This window comes from Argopecten irradians, chromosome 14 (assembly GCF_041381155.1).
Source record: "Argopecten irradians isolate NY chromosome 14, Ai_NY, whole genome shotgun sequence".
NCBI lineage: Eukaryota > Metazoa > Mollusca > Bivalvia > Pectinida > Pectinidae > Argopecten > Argopecten irradians.
The window spans coordinates 427,112-442,604 of record NC_091147.1 but is presented as its reverse complement, the minus strand read 5'-3'; the positions used below and the strand labels follow the sequence as shown (position 1 = coordinate 442,604).

Here is a 15,493-nt window from a genome sequence, read left to right as displayed (position 1 = left end):
ACTAAGGAGGTTTGTGCAAAATTTCATTGAATTGCTTCAGCGGTTTTAGAGAAGAAGTCGAAAATGTAAATTGTTTACGGACAAACGACGCACGACGGACGACGCACGACGACGGACAAAAGACGATTAGAAACTTCGTCTCAGGTGACCTAAAAACATCATAAACTTTAATAGTCCAGGTCTTAGTAATATTATCAAATACAAAACAACATAAATGAGCATCAGGGAAATTATAGATTTAATGTCAAACATGTAAGTAAGATAAGGCAAAACGGAAATTATTTAAATTGTTGAATTGATGTCTTTTTTCATCTACCCATGACGCTTCCATTTAAGAATACATAATGAATTTATCCCATAGCAAACTATAAGAGCATTAGCATTATGAGACTATTGTTGATATAAATGTTCTCAAGATACATTCTTTTTTCAAAGTAAATTAACCTGTCAGAATGTAATTGCTGAGTAAATTTGTGACACGCATTTTGGCCTCATTCTTACTGCAAATTGTACTTAATATCATATCATGCCTAATGAACGATATTCAGTAAAGTTTGCAGCAATCCAAATTGGGGTCAAAATTCATTCAGTAATTTTACTTTGACATAATAATTTACTTTAAAAAATAACGTGTTTTTATAAGATATATTCAAATATTTCATTTTACAAACTTTTAACATATCAGAACCTGTAAAGCACATTTAATATTATTAATAAGTCTTTAAAATGAATATATGCTGTATTCCGTGTCTTTTTCTGTACAATAACGTCAAGTAGCATCAAGTAGAATCAAGAAAGAAATATAATATAAGGATTATATGAGTTATATATGCCATAATGTTCATACTGATAGATCGAGCAGAGCTGTCATATATAATCAACAACCAAAACTTACCAACATTTACAATACATAGTTTTTAATTTTACACGGACAAATCAGAGCTCAAAGTCATGATATTTATGTCTACAGAGCAGTGAACAGAGTGACCCATGTGCTGTCACATCATGAAGCCAAGTGTTGGTCTATCATTTCATTTCTTATTTTAACAATTAATAATTGTAAAGTTCTGTTACTTGTACAGATATATTTCCATCATAACATACATAAAACACTAAAAGAATAACAGTACTGTGTTGTTATGTATGTTTATAAGGCATCATACACTTTTTTTACGAAATCAACTAGCATGATTCGAGAAACTTCTTACGTAGTACCATGTGCATCGCGAAGATTTTCGAGGAATAATTCATTGCTCGTTTTCTTTGAATCCATTAATTCAAGTCTGAAGTGCTGGCTTCCTGAAGCTGAATACTTTATATAGAGTGCATTGTCGATCTCAAGTTGTGTGTGTTCATGATGAAATATAACGATTGGAGTTTCCGTGGCACCTGGAAAATATTCATAATGGTAGGTAATTTCTTGTTGGGTTTTTTCAGAAGAAAGGGTAAGTTATTATCACAGCAAATCAAGTATAATATTTTTTAGTTTTTTTATATCTTATAATTGCCCTCAAATTCTTGCGAACATATCACTGTTTCTGGACAGCATAAATCGCATATACTGTAGTTGAATTGACCATACTGAAAATGATAAGATACAAGGGTATCAAGAAAGTGTAACAAAACGATAGGGTGTTCTCTAAACCTTGTCTCTGGGTTGGAAACTATATACATTTCGATGCCTTATACGATGTGTACTTTTTCATATACACATTTCGATGCCTTATACGACGTGTACACTTTCATATCTATCAGATAAATGAACAGGAAGCACAAGTTCACAATTATGTATTTACAATGTATCAGTCTTATATGTATGCATAGTTTAATAACACAATGATTGAAACAGTATAATTAAAACTTACATTTCTTCAACTCGTCAATGTCTTCACTTGTAAACCTTGATTTATGGGCTATCCCTAGCCACTTAGTAAGATCATTTTGGTCATTGTCTTGAAAACTAAAATACAAATCGCGTTTTTCCAAGAGAGATTGAAGTGGCGCTTGTATCTTTTTAACCCAGTCACTTGGGGTTCTATATGGATCTAAAAACACTGGAACTGAAAAGAAAATTAGTTTTGTATTGTATCTAAAATCATATTTGAAACGAAAATGCACAAGTCATATGTGAGATGCATTTGCTTTGATAACATGGGTATATAGTACATTTAAGGTTTAACATCATGTTCAAACGTGTACTTTTGTTCGATTTTATATCACTTCTTAAGATGTCTATGTATGCTCCATTAGTTATTTTCACAAAAATAGGGAACCTATGCACGTCATCAAACGGCTGTATTTTGGTTGGAAAATGTAGAGTTCCATGAAACCTCTATACACTCTAATTCGATTTCTTGATATGAAATGTCAATTTAGAAACTGTCCTACATTTATTTCTTTTCCTTATGAAGTATATACTGGTATTTTTCTGCTACGTCGAGTTACTGGACTGAACATTCCTATAGACTTTAATTCGTTCTCCATCCAATTTTCTTACTTGTTACTTCGTTGACGATGTTTCACTTACATTTCGCACTTCACATTTACTCCATCGAAAACACTGACTTTTAATATAATACATTTTTCATCAAAGAAAAGACAAATGGGAATGCGACTTGAACTTTGACATTCGATGACCTAATTGACTTAATGCTTACATACAAATCATGTCATTGAATGATGAAACAAACCTGGTTTTGGAGATTCCTTTTCTCTCGTAGTTTCACCTGAAAACGAAGAGTGCATTTTGTTATCATAAATTCATTTCCATGTTCCAAATATATTCCGCAAGTCAAAATCAAATGATGAATTTATAGTTAAGAGATGATTGTTTATTGTCTGTTGTGTCGCTTGAAATTAAAATAAGTTAACAGTTTATATATACATATATATATATATACATTTCATAAATAAAGTACTTTTAAATGGGATATTTCTGGTTAAGCGGTGATAATTGTTTGATGTTAAAATGGTATATAATGTGTCTGAGGGAAGTCGAATATGACGCTAATATTTTTGTGTAGTGATTTTGAGAACAGATTGTTTCATTAGAATGTTAATATGTTTAGGAAAGATAGATGTTTATTTAGTGTAAATATGGAGCATAGTTATAGTCAAGTCAATCTGTTCTACTCAAGTACGGAGACCTTCGAGTACAGTAAAGGCTGTAATAGTAATCTCGTATAGGTTTACGCATCCCGCTTTGGTTCGTAGATAGAACCTTGCCATTTAAACGCTATAGTTTACGGAGACACTGAAAGCCAGTTGTTTACACGTAGTGGTCATCTAGGTAAATGTGTGTACACGATTTTCGTCAGTGTCGCATTGCGGACATCGCCTTGGTCCATATTTGACACATGTTGAGCACGTGCATAAGGTAAAAGGTTCGGATTGGTCAATGGAACAATATGAGTGTTAATGAATATTAATTATTATTGAAGCCGTATAAACAGAGGTGCGCGCTTTATATAAAGATAGTTTTCCTGTAGTTTTAGAAGTTTGTGGAAGTGTCGTTACTTTGTTAGGATGTACTTGTAAATAGACTTGTGTGAACAGTGTGTGTGAAAGAGCCTGGCCAGGATAAGTGTGAAAGTACGATGTGGATTTATACTGTGTTGTTAACTGTATGTACTTTGGATTCACTGTGGATTAATAAAGTTCGGAACTGTATCCATGTTGACAAGTCGTTTATCGCACACATTTCATCCAAAAAAGAACTCACAAACGTTACATTTGAAATATTGTATGCGTGATAAGGCACCAAACCAAAAAGTCACAGTCAATGATGATTTGGTGATATAAACCCTGTTGATTTCACCCAAAGGATGAATATATTGTATGATAAATCACATCAGAGATTGTTAGTGTTACTTAGCAATTGTACGATTGAGGTACATGTGTCAATAAAGGTTTTGGGTACGCACATGTATTAATACAGTTGTAGCAACGCATATGATAGATTATTAGACGTAAGGGGTGATAACTCTAGGTAAGGCCGCCTTCCTTCAAAGAGATTCTGAACGATTGGACCATGTATATATGAGTCATAGTTATATTGGCAAGAATATAATTGAACACCTTTGCATGTTTGACCCTTTTCACTTGAATGCAGGTCAAGGTTATTAATGCAGCATGCTGCTAATTTATGCCCAATATCATGTTCCAGGGCCTCCTCGTTATTGACAAAAAGTCATTTAAATATTGTGGCGTATTACACTCTTATGAACTTAAATGAAGGTCAGGAAACCATTTTCTGTTTTTTGTAACTTGGGGTTAACCCTTTTTTTCCAGGCACAATCTTATACAACAGTATTACCTTGCCTAATCCTTACATAGAAAACAAACATATATTTATCTGAATCTTCATAGCTATATTTTTTTATCTTACATACACAAACACACCATTTCAAATAATTTGTTCCATTTTCCTTTACCGGAAGACCTAGTGTATTTTGAAGTATTCATGAAAATTGTAAAATCTTAATGAGTATAGATTTTTCAAAAAGTAATTAAGAAAAATAACACTCTACTTATACCAGTGTTTATATAGACTATCCACTGTGATATCCTTAAAGAGTACGTCGTCCCACTTCCTGGGACCGTATATGGCTGATAATGTATATAAGATGTGTTATTTAACCATGTAACTGCACGGGACTATTAGTAGGGCGACAAACTACACAACCCTTCCTTTAGAGTGCGTGGCAACTTTATTCCAACGTAACGTAGTAAAAGACTGTAACAAACAGAAATAACCTTGTCTGAGTATTTTGACTTAATCTACAATGCGACCATAGACTTAAAATATCACAATACAACATACTTGAAATGTACTTGAAAAGTACTTAAGTAAACTTGAAATGTACTTGAAAAGTACTTAAACTGTTATATGACTGACTAGAAACATGCCTTAATCATGATAACAATATACACTTTGTTATACTACTTATGGTTACCTAATTATCTGACTAAATGCGATACAAACATAACTCACTTCAATTAATGTAATTCCTAGCTACAAATACTATACAATCCTTACAGGAAATTCGTTATTTCTAGCTCTATACAGCGTTCAATATAATAAACACTCTCGGTACACTGAACATACGTATGGTCAACTCGACCCAAAACCTACACTAGTAAATAGGGACAATTGTGGGCGAAATGACTTACAGAAAAGACCCTAGGCCACATGGCATTGTTTATCGCGACAAATGCCAGGGCTTCTATCAACTAATTTCTGACAACAATACTGTAATCTTATTTATCGAAACATATTTTAACATTATAGTTCATGTAATACATATAAAACTTACATTATGGCCTCATAAACTTCTCAAATTATCTTTACAAATATATCAGCGTTCTTCTCCATTCATGACTGCCACTCTTTCTTCCTTACAGTGTTGAAGAGTTCTCTAAGGCGCGAAAACACCACAAGCGAGCTTACGTTCAAAGGGAAATAACTCTTTGACAAATGAACAACTTTCAGCGCAACTGTAACAACACACTCCCCGTCTGGTATAACAATACCACTCTCTTACAATAATCTTAACTACTATTCTAAATATTTCCAAACTGAATCCTAATTAAGTTTGACACATTTAAACTAAACAACTTAAGTGAAACTTGCAAATGTCTTTAACAAGAGAAACATACACGATATTGTTCCTTTCACTTATGTCTATGAATTTATCAGAACCGTAGATCTAGTCTAGTCTGTATCCTGGTATGGAATAAGAAGTACCATCTCGTTCACTGGACGCGCATAGGTCGTCACTTTGTCGTTCTCTGCTACGACACGAACATTTGCTTTGCGTATCTTTCCATCTCCACTCGGAAGAACAGTTGTAACAACACCTAAAGGCCAATAGTTCCTAGCTACTTCCTTGTCTCGCAACAGAATCACATCTCCAGAATGCAGATCCCTCTGTTCCTTGGTCCATTTTCGACGACACTGCAAGGTCTGAAGGAATTCTGACCTCCAACGCCTCCAGAACATTTCCGCTAATATCTGGACTCTCTTCCATTGTGCGCGGTATAGATTCTTTACATCTGTAGGTATCTCAATGTCAACCACTGAATCAATTTTCTGAGTGAGCAAAACAGATGGGCTCAGCGGATATGGATTCTCTGGGTCGGATGATACTGGTACAAGTGGACGCGAGTTAATTATCGCAGATGCTTCAGCTAGAAAGGTAGTCAAGACTTCATGTGTCAGACCACCACCTGGCACATCCATTAACAAGGAATCAATAATCCTCCGGGTCACGCCTATCATGCGTTCCCAAACGCCTCCCATGTGGGAAGCATGTGGAACATTGAATATCCAAGAGGCACCTTCACTGGACAGAAAGTTCTTGACTTTTCACCCTCAATGTTGATTCCTAGTTCATCAACAGCTCCGACAAAATTTGTACCTCTGTCTGAGCGATATATCTTTGCTTTCCCACGAATTGCTGTGAAGCGCCTTAGAGCGTTGATAAAGGTTGAGGAAGACATTTCCTCTATCACCTCAATGTGCACCGCTCTCGTAGACAAACACGTGAAGAGGACTGCCCATCGTTTAGCCTTTGCTATTCCGCCTCTTGTGCGACGAGTAGAAACTTGCCATGGGCCAAAACAGTCTACTCCAACAGAAGTGAATGGTGGTCCTGGGACTAACCGATCACGAGGTAAGTCTGACATCTGTTGGTATTCAGTGTTCCTCCGTAGTTTTCTACATTTTACACATTTGTGTAGTATCGACGCAACTACACGCTTCATCCCAGTTATCCAGTACCCTGCATTCCGTACCGCACCTTCTGTAAGGTGTCGTCCCTGATGGCTGACTTTGCTGTGATAATGGCGAATCAACAACGTTGCGATATGATGACGTCCAGGGACTAATACTGGGTTCCTCTCCTTTACTCCGAGATCAGAATTGCTCAAGCGTCCTCCAACCCTCAGAATGTTGTTTTCATCTATGAATGGATTCAAACTGAGGACGGTGCTGTCATTTGGTAGCTCATTATGATTTAGTAAAGCGTCAATCTCTTTGCCATACATCTCCTTCTGAACTTGTAGAATTATCAGTCTCTCGACCGAAGTTTGTAAGTCCTCGTTGGCTGATGTACACGGATCTGTGCTAGCGGCATGGCTTGATAGTCTTTGTGCGCGTCTCTTCAAAAACACGATAGCACGTACCAACCTCTCCCAATCAGAAAACCTCTGAAACCGCTCAGTACCAAGATCGTAGTGTTGTTGAACAGAGAGTTTTAAACAACAAACTTCTGGACGCACTTCACAGTCGTTTTCGGGAAACTGCAGCTCAAATGCTTGGTCCGTGTCAGTTTTACTGGTACTAATACACTCTGGGCCTTGTATCCATGCACTGCTCTCTAGGAGATGAGATGAAGTTGGTCGAGTTCCAAGATCAGCTGGATTGTCTTTTGTTGACACATAATTCCATTGCTCAGCGTCTGTTGTCGCCAAAATCCTGTTGACACGGTTCTCAACATACACATAGAAGCGCCTTACGCGGTTATTGATAAAGCCTAACACAACTTTACTGTCTGTGTAAAACTTCATTAGCTCAACTGGTAAGCTCAAGTGTTCAGATATAATCTCTGCAAGTTCTACGGCAGTGACTGCTGCACATAGTTCTAACCTAGGTATTGTGTGGCCGTGTTTTGGTGATACCTTGGATTTTCCCATAACAAATCCGACATGGCTGTCTCCATTGACATCTATTGCTTTAATATAGGCCACTGCACAAATTGCCTTTTCTGAAGCATCTGAAAAGATGTGTATTTCCTTCTGTAAGGTGCTGGATAGGGAAGTTGGTAAGTATGTTCGAGAAATTGATAAGTCCTTCAAGTCTCTCAAGGATTGACACCAGTTTTCCCACTCATCTTTGAATTTAGGGCTTAACGGTTCATCCCAGTCCGTCTGTTCTGTGATCATATCTCTCATTAAGATCCTTCCATGAACCACTACTGGAGAGATAAAGCCTAGTGGATCGAATATGCTGTTGAGTGTTGACAGAACTCCTCTTCTCGTGAACTTCTTCATGACTACCTCATCTGGTATGATGAATTTGAAGTTATCAGAGTTCAAATCCCATGTCATCCCTAGACTCCTTTGTAGGGGCAATCCCTGTTGTATAATGTCCAAATTTTTCAAATCTCCTGCTAAGTCCTCCTTTGGGAAGGAATTCATGACTTCTCTGCTGTTCGATGCTACCTTGTGTAGACGCAAATTTCCTCCAGCTGTCAGCGCGCCTTGCGTACGCCGCATCATATCAATTGCAATTTCTGCGCTTGGAAATGAAGCCAAACCATCATCGACGTAAAAATCCTTACGTACAAATTCTGTCACGTCTTTTCCGTAGATCTCCTCCACTGCTTCTGCACTTTTGTGGAGGCCATATGTAGCAATTGCAGGTGACGGACTGTTTCCAAAAACGTTTACACACATTCGGTACTCTATGAGCTCAAGGTCTGGGTTGTTATCTTTTAAACCAGAAAAATCGCAAGAAATTCCGATGTTTTTCTTCCACACGAAACTCGTAGAACATTTGTTGAATGTCTGCTGTTATACCAATAGGTTCTCGTCTGAATCTCATAAGAACTCCTAGCAGACTATTTGTGAGATCGGGGCTAGACATCAAAACGTCATTCAAGGACAGGCCATTGAATCTAGCAGAAGAGTAAAAAACCACGCGTGTTTGGTCCTTTTTCTTTGGGTGGTAAACACCGAATATAGGAAGGTACCAACTTTCCTCATCTGAAGTCATAGGGGGAGCTAACTCCGCATGATTGCTGTCAAACATTCGTTTCATGAATGTTGTAAAGTGTTGTCTTTTGGTAGGATTCTTCCTTAAACCAACTGACAAGTTCTGTGCTCTTCTTAAGGCCATATTTTTGTTGTTTGGCAACTTAGGCCGGGTAGCATGAAAAGGCAGAGGGGCAACCCAGTTGCCGTTGTGATCCTTTGTTACATCTCTGTCCATGATGTCCATGAATAGTTTATCATCCACTGACAAACCAACCTTGTTATCATGCTTCGTTGTTTTGAACACATCATCATGATCTCTGTTTTCTTTCAATTCAAACTGATTTTCACAGGGTGGAAACATAGAATGTCTACCATCTTTCAATACAAAGGTTTTCTTGACGTTGAAGACATCTGATTTATGCACCTGCCCCAAGCAGGTCTCGCCGACAATGACCCAGCCAAGTTGGAGTCGTTGCGCGTACGGTGATCCCCTACTACTAGTCCTCTGCTCCAGCACATGGTGTGCTTCAGGTAAATCACGTCCTATCAGCAATAGTATCTGCGCCTTGTTGTCTAGTTCTGGGATCTTTGATGCAATGTCTTGAAGGTGTGCATGGCCACGGGCAACGTTGGGTGGTGGGATTTGTTCACGGACATCTGGTATTTCCCTGCACTCCGTAAGACTGGGTAATTCAATCGATACGAGTCCTTCCAAATCCTTGATGATGAATCCAGATCTTTCTGTCTTGCGTCCTGAGCATTCTGTTACTCCTGCACAGGAAGACAAAGAATACTGAACTTCAGCATAGTTTCGATCATGAAACATATCGAAGAATTCTGGTTTGGCAAGGGAAACGATTGCTCTGATCGTCTATCAATGCATACATATGAAAGGTTTTCTCTGGAAAGTCCTTTGGATGAACTTGAACAAGTACTACTTTGGCACACGATTTTCCAGGCGAGTGTAATTCACCACAGACTTTAGAGCATGCTGATTTTATGACATCACCTCCTTTATCTCCTTGCGTAGTACTAGTGCTAGTTTCGGTCTTCCATTTACCCTGCCCGCCCATGAACATGCAGGGCCGACGGGTGACTATCGCTATCACAGGCATTACATTTTGTACTTGACTGACATGTTTTGGCAATGTGGTCAGTTCTTTCGCAGCACTTGGAACACAAGCCCTTGTCTTTGATGAACTTTTTTCTCACATTTAAGGGTTTCGACTTGAATGTACGACAAGCATTGAGAGTGTGACCTTCAATGTTGTGAAATGGACATTTAGGTTTGATCTTGTCCCTTGGCTGTACCTCTTTGGGTGTTTCAATTTCTGTCTTCATTGATTTCAGTCTTGATGATTTTGTGCCTCTGTTTGTGTCGTTTTTGGTGACATGCGAAGATCTCAGTTTTTATATTAGAGGGAACAAAGTTTTCTGCTGCAGGGTTTAATGCTTGTTGCTGATAACACATCTCTGAGTTTGGGGAGCAATGAGGATTACTTCCACTTGCCATAGGCTGTAGAGATTGAGGTTGTTGAGACTCAACGTATTGCTTCACGCGCTCAGTGGAATTCACATCTGATGGAATTATGTTGTCATTTACTCGATTACTTTGTTCATCAATATCCCACTTGTCCATTGTTTCCAAGGCTTCCACTTCCGCTTCTGCCTCAGCACATAACCTTTGCTCATGTAGTAACTGCATCTCTGCCTCAATTTCAAGACGTTTTCGCTCTGTCTGAGCTGTTGAGAGTGCCTCTTGTTCTTTTATTATTGCTTGCTGTTTTAGAAGCAGTGCTTTCTTCTCTGTGAATGGTATCGCCGCCCTGGCTGCTTCAGCCTTAGCCTTTGCCCTTGCTCTGATAGATGAAGTTGAACTTGTATAGGACCTTGACGACCTCCCAGAAGTTGACTTTTTATCATCAAGGTATATTTGACTCCTCTTAGTCTCGATTTCTTCCAGAAATTGGTTCACTAGATGATCATGGTGTTTGTCTTCATCATTATGTTGTTCAAAGAGTCTTTCACCCTCCTTACATCTTGAACTGTCCAGGAAAGAAGCATAGTCATTGGAGACTAGACGATAGCTAGCATACTCTAAGCATACAGATGTGTGAGTTTTCTTCAAAAGTTCTGGGCTCTGACGTTCCGAACGTTCATCCACTAATGCTTGGATTTTACACCATGCAGTGTGTAGTCTCCTTTGATATGATTCCACACGGTCTCTAAATTGTTCGGCTGCTTTTTCAGTCATGGTAATCAGCCTTCTTGATCGAGCGGCATCAGGCTCCATTGGCTTTTCATTGTTTTCAGACTTGCCAGCCATGTTGAGCAGGAATACGAGGCCTAATTCTTTTACTGTACCTGCACGGGACTATTAGTAGGGCGACAAACTACACAACCCTTCCTTTAAAGTGCGTGGCAACTTTATTCCAACGTAACGAAGTAAAAGACTGTAACAAACAGAAATAACCTTGTCTGAGTATTTTGACTTAATCTACAATGCGACTATAGACTTAAAATATCACAATACAACATACTTGAAATGTACTTGAAAAGTACTTAAGTAAACTTGAAATGTACTTGAAAAGTACTTAAACTGTTATATGACTGACTAGAAACATGCCTTAATCATGATAACAATATACACTTTGTTATACTACTTATGGTTACCTAATTATCTGACTAAATGCGATACAAACATAACTCACTTCAATTAATGTAATTCCTAGCTACAAATACTATACAATCCTTACAGGAAATTCGTTATTTCTAGCTCTATACAGCGTTCAATATAATAAACACTCTCGGTACACTGAACATATGTATGGTCAACTCGACCCAAAACCTACACTAGTAAATAGGGACAATTGTGGGCGAAATGACTTACAGAAAAAACCCTAGGCCACATGGCATTGTTTATCGCGACAAATGCCAGGGCTTCTATCAACTAATTTCTGACAACAATACTGTAATCTTATTTATCGAAACATATTTTAACATTATAGTTCATGTAATACATATAAAACTTACATTATGGCCTCATAAACTTCTCAAATTATCTTTACAAATATATCAGCGTTCTTCTCCATTCATGACTGCCACTCTTTCTACCTTACAGTGTTGAAGAGTTCTCTAAGGCGCGAAAACACCACAAGCGAGCTTACGTTCAAAGGGAAATAACTCTTTGACAAATGAACAACTTTCAGCGCAACTGTAACAACACAAACCACGAGATCTAGTTTCCGACCTGGAGCTCAGGGCTCATTCCGCTAGTTAGTACTATGCTTTAAATGAATTATATCAGTATCAAATTCTTATTTTTTACCTCTTATGCACCGAAGTAAAAGGTAAATAAATTCGAGCACAACTGAAGTTTTAGTATCAGTAAAATAAATTATTATCGATAGTAAAACCCTCAGATGACTTATAAAGATCTGTCCTTTAAATACTTACTTGAAAACTCCGAAAAATGATAGTTAATCCAGAGAATGAAACAAAAAATGACATTATTTAATTTCGCTGCATCCGTCAAAACAGAATAACTGGCTAACTTTACTTTACCCGGCCAGAAGTAAAGTTAGACAGTTATTCGTTATTCGAATAAGGAATAACTATCCAACTTTACTTTGTTAAAAACAAACAAAACTTGTTGATACATAGTTAAATAAACAATATTTATTTTAGTACTATTTGAAAAAATATCGACGTAAGATATGTTGAAATATTAATGCCTTGAGAATGCAAAGAGTATAATTAATTACTGCATTCATGTATTATCTATTAAAATTTAATAGATATAAATTATCATGTTTTCCAGAGAAAACAAATTATGTTATCGAGTAGCTGTATGTCTTCTCTTTTTACTTTTATTTAAATTGTTATTTCTTGTATCCTATTCATTATACTGTGAATAGTACTTAAGAGTTTCCTCCCCTACAACAATGAAATAGTACGTGCGTGTACTGTTCATTACCATAATTCAATAGTGGAAACTGACGTTAGAAGCAAACCGATTTACAATCCATATCTTCCATCTATATTTTATTAATTCCGTTTTATTTAATTATTTTGTTTAGGAGTGTTTTTTTTTGTTTTTTTTTTGTTGTTTTTTACATATATATAAACCTTGGGTGGTCTCTATGCTCTGAATTGTACTTGTTCAAATACACGTCTTTTGTATGCGTTTTGATCACAGCTAGACATTAAAGGATATTCATTAGTAAGCAATGAAAGCTGGAGATAACAAGGTCCGCAGAAGCTGGCATAGTTTATGTTACAACTTATTTTGAAGATTGTAAATGGTAGGTATAAAAATCAACACTTGATGCAGGTACATACTTAGTCCCTCACATCGACCTGGGGTGCCATTTAGTAACCCATTCTCAACTATCCAGGGAGTATTATATAGATAACTAATAAACGTTTTGTAACAGCATTAAGAAACAAAGCTGTTTACAACGTAAAAATAAATCGACTGGAAGGGGTTATACGTTCAAAGGTCAAGATCAATATTGTTTGTCTGTTGAGCATTATCTTATTACATTAAAAAGTATTAAAGTAATCACACATAAATATGTCAGTGACTGTAAATAATATGTCATTGGAATTTGTTGAAAGTGAAAATTGAAATATGTCAGTGACAAATGGCCCAAGAATAATTATGTCTGAGGTTAAGGTCAGTGATTTTAACAAGACCAAATCTTGTTGCTTCTTAGTGAAGATATTGTGTGATATGATTGCTACGCTGGTCAGAAATAATTATTTAGACTTATTTATTTTTTCAATCAAGCAAGGAGTTTATTATCTCTTTCTTGAAATCAAACATATTGTTTAAAAATATATTACCATATCAATTTGCAAAATGTATATTGATGTGGACTTGCTTACTGTAAAGTGTGATACATGTACCATGGATCAGTCGTTTAGCAAGGCTGCAAAGTTATCTAAAGAAAAAAATACTGTTAAAGATATGATAATTTCTAGAGATAGATAAGCATTTAAAGAGTGATAATTTGTCTATAGATTGGTTGCCTGAAATCCTGGCTGAGACTATATAGCAGCCCTAGGCTTTTGTGTACACATACCGAGATAAAGGGGCAAAGTGTTGGCCCATTTGAGCAGCTTCTGATATGCAAAACCAATTGCGATAACGAGGCAGAGCTGGTACAACGCAAATGGTCACCGATGTTAAATGACCAGATACAAAAACAGCTAACCTTTTGCTAGGACTACCCTAAAAATGGCGCGTGAAACTTTAATTACACATGTGATCATACTTCTCGGTGATTTTCTTGCTTGATAATTTCAGGGGTCTGTACCTATGTATATTTTAGAGAGTTTTTCTTTATTTGGGAAAATATTTACATAAAACTGGAGAAACACAGCACAATTTTTCTGGGTGAAGATACTCTGATTTGGACCCAAATGTAACTAAAAGTTATTCTTCGTGTAGAGTAAAATTGTATATATTGTTATAGAAAAGAGAAGTTAAGTATTAAGCAGACGAAACAAACCTACACGAAAAATATTCAATAAACGTTGATAATTTGACTGTCCACTTTGTATCTATATTGTAATTCATACTTATTCATTTCAGCAAAATTATTCATCACTTCCATACATATTTTGTCAACCATGAATGACAAAAGATGAAATCACAATCAGTACTACTAGTCAAGTATACTTTTTGATAGACGAGGGGATGTTGAAATGAACATCATCTCCATGTGTAAAATATAGATTGTATCATATTACAAGAACACACAGAGAAATTATTTATTAACATTGTTCTATTAAATTCCACAAAAATAAAACAGGTATCATATTTAGTATTGCTATTTTCTAGTGTTACTGACTAATTTATTTGACAGTATGTTTAGACTTTGCGCTCGTGGTATTTGTGTGTGGAGTGAGAGCCCCCTGTGTTGGGACATTATTTATATTGAGGGCTGCCCCAAGGCCCCAACCTTGTTAGCCTTCCAGTGTTAACATGTTTGGGGGATAAAATGTTTTTGTTTTGAAAAAAAAAACATTATTCAATAAAAGTAACTAGCATTTTATCTAGATTCCTTTTCCTTCTATATGTTTATTTAGAATAAATAATGAAAAAATATGCTTATTAAAACTTTTTCCTAACTCTGTCAACGCCCGTTTAAAAAAGAACAAAAGAGGTATAACGTTAGTGTTAAATTGGTGTATTATATAGTACTGAGTGATTTGAAAACAAAACCACACATCTATAAAATAAGACAAATAGAATATGACCCTTGAACCTTGATATATATTGATCATATTACAACCGCGTGTTTAAATTCAAATTATATCATTTATAAATTTATAAAAACACACCTGTTTTTTTATCTTCTGTTATGCTCGTGGTGTCATCTGAGTCATCTGAAAAAAATGTATTCTTAAATTTATATACGTGTATACATGTTTAGACATAATTGCTGAGTACGCCCTGAAATATAAGCATTGATTCAGTTTTTGTTGTTTTGCTTGAGTAAACAAAACAGGTACACTACCTTTAGGTGTACCTATAGAACTCACATGGGGCGATGCAGGTGAGATTTAAGATAAAATTGATACACTAACTTATCAGATTAAAACTAATAAATTATTCTATCTTGCTTTTTACAAATAGATGTATAATTTAATCAACTTATAAATGCAATTTTGGATTTATCAGTGTTTATATTTATATATTAGAATGCAGCGAAGGGTGTTGCTGTCA

At 36.3% G+C, this 15,493-nt stretch overlaps 2 protein-coding genes and 1 long non-coding RNA gene across 3 annotated transcripts; all 3 read right to left on the bottom strand.

Annotated features, from left to right (window-relative positions):
* Nucleotides 1–215: 215 nt before the first annotated feature.
* Nucleotides 216–2,197, bottom strand: LOC138307571 (uncharacterized). Its single transcript, XR_011206008.1, has 2 exons — nucleotides 1,866–2,197; nucleotides 216–1,389 (listed from the first exon to the last, which is right to left on the bottom strand). It is a non-coding gene; the product is annotated as an uncharacterized lncRNA (long non-coding RNA).
* A 3,516-nt stretch (nucleotides 2,198–5,713) lies between these two features.
* Nucleotides 5,714–6,280, bottom strand: LOC138308068 (uncharacterized). Its single transcript, XM_069249018.1, has one exon. The coding sequence runs from the start codon at nucleotides 6,278–6,280 to the stop codon at nucleotides 5,714–5,716; it is 567 nt and encodes a 188-aa protein (XP_069105119.1).
* On the bottom strand, nucleotides 6,277–8,457 carry LOC138308067 (uncharacterized). The gene has a single exon (XM_069249017.1). The coding sequence runs from the start codon at nucleotides 8,455–8,457 to the stop codon at nucleotides 6,277–6,279; it is 2,181 nt and encodes a 726-aa protein (XP_069105118.1).
* Nucleotides 8,458–15,493: the final 7,036 nt, after the last annotated feature.

Coding starts and splice junctions, on each gene's coding strand:
- LOC138308068 (XM_069249018.1), bottom strand. CDS start 6,280: ATGATAGGCGTGACCCGGAGGATTATTGATTCCTTGTTAATGGATGTG.
- LOC138308067 (XM_069249017.1), bottom strand. CDS start 8,457: ATGTGTGTAAACGTTTTTGGAAACAGTCCGTCACCTGCAATTGCTACA.